This window comes from Schistocerca gregaria, chromosome 3 (assembly GCF_023897955.1).
Source record: "Schistocerca gregaria isolate iqSchGreg1 chromosome 3, iqSchGreg1.2, whole genome shotgun sequence".
NCBI lineage: Eukaryota > Metazoa > Arthropoda > Insecta > Orthoptera > Acrididae > Schistocerca > Schistocerca gregaria.
The window spans coordinates 896403107-896410435 of NC_064922.1; the positions used below are offsets into that span (position 1 = coordinate 896403107).

Here is a 7329-nt window from a genome sequence, read left to right on the forward strand (position 1 = left end):
GGGGTCTGAAGAGGGCATCAGTGTAATGCCGCACTGGTAGCACATAGAAGTTTATAAAATAAAATAAACTTCTACAGATCATACGGCTGTTGGTAAATTATTACATCAAGAAGTGGCTCAAAGTTGTTCCGATGGCCTCCCGCACCTGGAACAGCCACGTAGTGGGACACTTTCTTGCATTAAAAACCTTTCCTATCATACCTTAGCTTCTTCTTAAATTTGTAATTCTTTCTCGTTTCTTTCCCTCATTTATATCACTTTATTTGTTATTGTTACACTTGTTTTATTGTTTGAGGAAAAATGTTAGAAAATATGGAAGAATGGAAAATTGTAAAATGTGCAACCTACTTTTTAAAATAGGCAACAGGTCTTCCAATCTGCAATAAATGAATCAATAAAAAAAATCCACTGGAGTATTGGTGCCCTTGACACCTTACTTCATTTGAAAAAGAAGAAAATTCTCGACATGTTGGACCATATTACTTGCCTACAAAACAACGACAACAAGAAAAATAAGACCAATAACAACAAGTACAACAACACAAAACTACTACCACTGGTGCTATTAATACAACTAATTGAAAAGTATGCATGCTAAATACTAACATTTCTGAACTGCGGCTGACTGCTCTTGCGTGACGGAGTGTACCAGTGTGTGTGGTGTGCAGGCTACTACCGGGTGAACTACGACGAGCAGAACTGGGCGCTGGTGACGGCGCAGCTGCTGCGGGACCCCCTGGTGCTGCCAGCTGTGGCGCGCGCGCAGCTGCTGGACGACGCCGCCAGTCTGGCAGGTGCAGCGCAGCTGCTTTCTGCTGGCACAGCTCTGCAGCTCGCCTCCTACCTGCGCTTCGAGTACGGCTACATCCCGTGGAGGGCCGTACCGGGAGTCCTGCGGAATCTCGAGCTTCTGGTCGACGAAGACGTGGTGGAGGACTTCAAGGTGAGGCCTCACAACATGGCACCACTAACCTTTGAAACATTCTCTTTGCACTTACTGGTAGATTATTAACTCTGGCTTCACGAAATAATTTTTGTTCATACAGTGAAGGCTTTCACGACTGGGTGGTATTGTTGATGATTCTTCCGGGTTATATAGCCGTGGTCCATGGAATTCTTCTATTCCTAACATTTTGTCCAATACTACGTTGGACATCTTCAGAAGTATGGCTGGTCCTGCTCAGTCCTGCCGGCTGACGAGTTGGGCGTCAGAGAGCGGCCTAAATACCGAGGAAAGTCGGCGTGGTCTAGCTTGCACATAGTAGCAGAGAGAAAACTAGTCGAAGATAAAATGTAACTATCAATAATAGTCCGCCATAGATAAAAATCACTTAACGACTCTGTAACGCCATTGTCCATATGTCGCTTAACTTCAAGGCCTCTTCTTTTCTAGTAAAATTATCTTCATGTTTATAAATTTCAAAAGCCTCCCTATACAGTCGTGGATAATAGTTTGTGGTATCACTTAAAACTGTAGTTTCAGAAAACTCAACTACATGGTCACCTGACTGAAGTGCATGTTCTGCAACGACCGATTTATCTATTTTTCCCAGTCGGCAAAGACTTTTATGCTCCTTTACCCTCGTATTCACACTTCTTTTCGTAGTACCAATATAGACCTTGCCACAAGTACACGGAATTTTATACACACCGCTAGATGATAATGGTGGCCTTCTATCTTTAACAGAACGAAGTACTTGTCCTATTTTTCTGGTAGGTTTGAATATCAGTTTCACTATATGTTTCAGAAAAATTTTGCCGATTCGATCTGTAACCTTATTTGATGGAAGGTAACGACACCATGTTCTTCCATTGTTGTGTAGAGACGCTACTGAAATTTATAAACATGAAGATAGTTTTACTAGAAAAGTAGAGGCCTTGAAATTAAGCGAGTTATGGACAGTGGCATTACAAAATCGATAAGTGATTTTTATCTATGACGGACTATTATCGATAGTTACATTTTACCTTTGACTAGTTTTCTCTCTGCTACTATGTGCAAGCTAGACCATGCCCACTTTCCTTGGTATTTAGGCCGCTCTCCGACGCCCTACTCGACAGTCGGCAGGACTCAGCAGGACCAGCCATACCTCTGAAGATGTCCACCGTAGTATTGGACAAAACGCGAGAAATACAAGAATTCCATGGACCACGGCCATATAACCCGGAAGAATTATCAACAACAATTTTTGTTCAGCCTGTAGCTACAGTTCCTTGTGCATTGTTTTTCCTTGTGCTTCAAGTGTCTCCATTAGTTTTCATCTACTTGTAATAAAAACTGGTAGGAGTTTGTACTGTCCCTGATGCATCACATGGCGATCCTGCTGCGCTACCAAGAGCAACCTGGAGAGGACCACACGACTCGCATTCTGCGGGCCGTCATTGTCAGCATCGCCTGCAACTATGGTGAACCATCGTGTCTCAACTCCATGTACGAGCAGTTGCAACACTTCATGGCTGCCCCTGGCAACTCCAGCAACCAGTGAGTGACCTCCTCGAAGTTCTTTGTCCATTTGTGTCACAAATAGTGCACAGAATCTTGACTAGTACCAGAAGTTATCTCATGATAGATGTATCTCTCAACAAAGTACAATCTCTACGTGAAAATTCAAATAGTCTGTGAAACAGTCACCTACATTCAGCTACAGTAAAGCATGAATAATTTTACATGCTCTATTTCTTACCGAAATCCATTCTTCATGCTCTATTTCATACTGAAATCCATTCTTTAAGTGTATGCAACTTCATTTAAATAATTAGATAACCTTTTGCTGTAAGATAATTTCCACTGTAAAGGGCTCTCCATGATTTTCTAGCATTGAACATTAACACGAATTTTAAATTTTTTAAATCAGAAATAAGTACCTATCATTGTTGTCCTAACCATTTTTTAATTGTAAAATCAATAGGCAACCGGTGTTATAAACATTAAGCAAACTAACTCAGAGCGAGAAAAAAACCTGACATAGAACCATCAGATGTCACTTATCCATCAATGAAAAGCGGTATTTACCTTTCAATAGATAAATGCATTTTGCTTTACTGTATAATAGTAGGAATCTGCTGTAAAGGATTCCATATTCTACAAGATAGCGCTACTCAGACGTCTCTGGAGTATCATTTATACACCATGCGTCAGAGCATCAGAAGTGGTACAGCTACAAGACCACCTTACATGAAGGCTTTCAGCAACAATTATACGAGGACAATTCAATAAGTAATGCAACACAGTTTTTCTGAAAAACTAGTTAGCTTTATTCAGGATCCATTCATCATTTCATACTCCAATCTTTTTGCTACAAAACCCTATTTTTCTCTGTTTTCCCTATTCCATTCGATAGCCATACACCACCTTATTTGAAGGGCCAGTAACCCCGTATATTACCACTCTACTGGTTGACGTCAGAGCCAACTTGTTGCTGTATCAGTAGCCTCCCCATCACCAATGTAATTCTTTCTGTGGAGTGCAACCTTCATTAAGGCAAACAACTGGAAGTCAGAACATGCGTAATCCAGAGTGCATGGAAGAACAGTCTAATTAAGTTTTGTAAGCTCCTCTCGGGTACACAGATTTGTGTAAGGCTTTGCATTGTCATGGAGGTGTTTAATTGTCATCCATCCATCACCTCAAGTGAGATTGTCTGCTCGTTCCAACATTACAGGAGTCACAGCCTTAAATGACCGGCCGGCATGCAGGAGATCAGACAAGATGAGGCGACTTTGTTGCTATGATGACAGACGCCTCACCAGGTTTTCGTTCACTGCCAGATCGTAGACATTCTGCGAGCGCCTATGAGTATCTGCGATGCTGTAGAAACTTACAGACAGCTCTCTGCTTGGACTGCATCTCCATTACAGACGCCATTTTGAAGGCTACATACAGCGCTGCGACCTATCGGAAGTTCATGAAACTATAGGGCTGAAGCAGGACTATTCCACAATGTCTCAGAACAAATTCAGCAATTTTTCAACCGAAACTGGCCGAGAAAAAAATTGTGTTGTGTGACGTATTGAATGCCTCTCCCACTTGATAATATGTTCTAGACAGGGCCTCCAACATGAGTACTGAAATTCGTTCTTCCATGTAAGATGTTTCAGTTGTATCATCGTAATACGTACGATAGACCACAAATTTACCTAACTTACACTGCTACTGCTGAAACAGATTCCTAACGAAGATCTTTATTAGCAATACTGCATCAAGAAATTCAAGTTGCACCTTCAACCACCCTACATTTTTGCAGAGTGGGACCAGACTTGAAACGCGTCGTCTACTGCTACGGTGCACAGCAAGGTGGGGACGATGCGTACAGTTTCCTCATGGATCTGTACCAGACTACCGACATCGTCTCTGAGCTGAACGACATCGTGCTCGGCGCCACCTGCTCACACTTAGTCGACGGACTACGGTAGGTACAATGTCATACCATTATCTATGTAACGATGGGGTGCTACTGATTTATCTTCCAACCCAGTTCCAGCAATGTGCACTACAAGTTTAAATGGATCATACGCTGCGGACTTGAAAAGCTTATTGTTCTTCAGTTGGTGTTAAAACATTCACTGCATGCAATTTTTTCACAATCACGATTTGATCTTGGACTATTTCCTTTACTGTCGTTTCTCAGTTCAGAAATTATGAACGCCTGGAGCAAACTAATGAAGATTATTAGGAAGATGTCGTATGAGGACTGCACTTGAAGAGTTACAAAGTGTAGACCTATAAGGAATCGTGTGTCCTCAACTGCGAGACTGTGAGTGTAAAGTTCCCCCTTTGTGCAGGCTGCTGGAGCTGACCGCCACTGGAGCCAAGGGCGGCTTCCGGAGAGAGCACCTCCAGTGGCTGCTGGAGGGACTGCTGCAGCACCGACACACCCTTCCATCCGCTCTCCAGTTCCTCAGCAGCTGCGCCAATCTCCTCTCCAGGTGAGTACAGCCTCCTTCTTCCTCACCGGGCTTTCTGAGTCTCTCTCCAGAGAGACAGCATCAGCGCTGCATCATAATAACAAAAAATTCTAATGAGTAATGGTAATGTGAGATGAACTTTGATGACCAAATAAGGGGTGTGCCCTTCTCTTGAGATTACAGGGAATCTAATTAACTATTGTTGCAAGGCCATCTGCCTGTACGGTTTCTGTCTGTATGTTTCAATGTAGAAAGCTTTCCAACTTGTCCAACATCCATACACATTAGAAACTTAACTCGAGTAGAGTATCATGTCACTAGTATTTGCACTCACGAATGATCTGCATTGAAGTTGCCTATTAATCATCCTGCCTCTGGCATATAGAGTTTCGAATTGATCTCACAGTTGCGTGTAGTAAGATGCATGAGTACAATGTTATGTTGTATCGAAACGTCTGATCGAGAAATGATATGCAAAGTGATGTGAAATAAATCATTATAATACAGTTTTCTTATAAATGTACAATAATATTAGTAAAATTGTCATGAAAACATGCAGATAAGTTCTGTAATACAGAAATTGTTACACTGGAACATCTACTACATTTCAGCTTGGAAGTGTTTGACAGACAGTAAGCCGTTTATTTCCGCAGCCCCGCACTTCTCCTGTTGCCAAAATTTTGGCTAGGAACAGAAGCCACCACATTTAGAATAGAATGTCCATCATTGCCTGATAGAGTAACTGAATTGAATTTTCTCCTTCATATAAATGACTACATTCAGAACAAAGCAGTTTAAATAACTGAATATTTAAATGTCTTATAACTATCGGAAAGTAAAAGGTTCTATAACAGTGACTTAGTGGTTATATAATGCCCAATATTAACCAACGCTGCCAGTGGAAGACTAGAGATAAACTTCTGTCTCTCAGAATCATGGAGCACCCCAGTTTACCCAAGTTGTACATCAGCATTCATCCACCGCACTATGCCCGAATTTTGTTTCACCTAAACGGCATTATGCATATGTTCAAGTGATTCGTCCAACAAAATCGCATTCGATTATTTGCACAGTATTGTCCAACAGGGGCGTTATTCATGTATCTTGAGGCTGATACCGACATGACACTGAATTGCACAATGTTGTCGTGCTCGACCCATGACTGATATCACTGTTTTGTGTCTGCAGGCCAGGTGAGAAGCAGGCGGCCAGGAAGTTGCTGAGGCAGGCCATTCTAGATATGCGCGACGAGCAACTGCTGGAGAAGGTGAGTGTCGAGAGGGGATTTTACTGCTCATGCGTTCTTTATGTTTGGGAGAAAGAGCATTTATGAGCTGTACATAATTACGGCATCACCAACGTCACACACACACACACACACACACACACACACACACACACATACATGGATGGGGGAAAGGCAAACAAATTGGTCCTTTAAGAGGCAGAAATATTAAACTAGGTAGTTTTATGGAAAGACCATGACTGTCTATGCTGCAACCAACATGTTAAAAGACATCACGGCATTTCACATCAGTATAATTTAAAAAATATATATTGTTGCTATTATCTAAATGCTAGTTATTCTGAATTTCTATGAGCATACATCATACTCATAAATGTTTTGATAGTGTTGTAATTACATGTTCAAGAGTGTGAATAAGTTTAGCTGTAGAGGATATAGGTGTCGTAGCTCCAGCTGAGGGAGTCTACGCTGGTCTCTAAAGAGAAATTATTACTTTTCTACCTCAGTTTGATGTTTATATGTCATGTAGCATTCCATCAGTAATACAAAGAAACAAATGCAGCCATTTAGACATCGACATCATACAATCGTTTATTGAGAGAACGTATTTCATCCCCCCGTTTCCGTTGTACTCTTGCCTCACTGAGCTTTCACCCTGTCCTCATGGCCTTCATCAGGTGCAGCAGGCAGCCGTCGCCCTGGAGGACGAGTCGCTGGTCACAGTCGCACAGTGGCGCCGTGACGTCATCGTCAATGGAGCAGCCGCACGCCGCGATGCAGCTCGCTGGCTCAAAGGAAAACCATGGCGCCTCTGAAATAGGGGACGGCCTGAATCCCTGTACCATGCAGTCTACACATAGTGACCAGGCTGGCGAACTAACAGATAACAACATGTAGTGATATTTACGTAATAAAGGGGTATCAAAATCTGACTGGAATTTCTTTTGTATATTTCCCTTCCTTATTTCTGTAACTAAGTGTGTCGCCGCTACTCTACATATTAAGGCAACTGACTACAAAACAAATACTGTGATAATGACCTCTGCATATAATAGGCAATGACCTAACTGGCTGACTCAATGACTCATCGTCGCTCAGTCCAAACCATAAGGATATAAACTTAAACTGCAAAAGTTGTTAATATTATACTGTAGGCGTCGTTTCACAAGAGAGCTTTG

At 42.0% G+C, this 7329-nt stretch overlaps 1 protein-coding gene across 1 annotated transcript; it reads left to right on the forward strand.

The window, feature by feature from the left end:
* The first annotated feature begins 811 nt into the window (after positions 1–811).
* Positions 812–7061, forward strand: LOC126355063 (aminopeptidase N-like). The gene is made up of 6 exons (XM_050005231.1): positions 812–943; positions 2286–2482; positions 4245–4409; positions 4783–4926; positions 6094–6172; positions 6829–7061. The coding sequence occupies exons 2-6, from the start codon at positions 2304–2306 to the stop codon at positions 6964–6966; spliced, it is 705 nt and encodes a 234-aa protein (XP_049861188.1). The 5' UTR covers positions 812–943; positions 2286–2303; the 3' UTR covers positions 6967–7061.
* Positions 7062–7329: the final 268 nt, after the last annotated feature.

What these genes read in the sequence shown, in the direction of transcription:
- LOC126355063 (XM_050005231.1), top strand. Translation starts at nt 2,304, where the DNA reads ATGCATCACATGGCGATCCTGCTGCGCTACCAAGAGCAACCTGGAGAG. An exon ending in CACTTAGTCGACGGACTACG is followed by an intron (nt 4,410 to 4,782) that starts GTAGGTACAATG and finishes CCCTTTGTGCAG; the next exon opens with GCTGCTGGAGCTGACCGCCA. An exon ending in TGCGCCAATCTCCTCTCCAG is followed by an intron (nt 4,927 to 6,093) that starts GTGAGTACAGCC and finishes TTGTGTCTGCAG; the next exon opens with GCCAGGTGAGAAGCAGGCGG.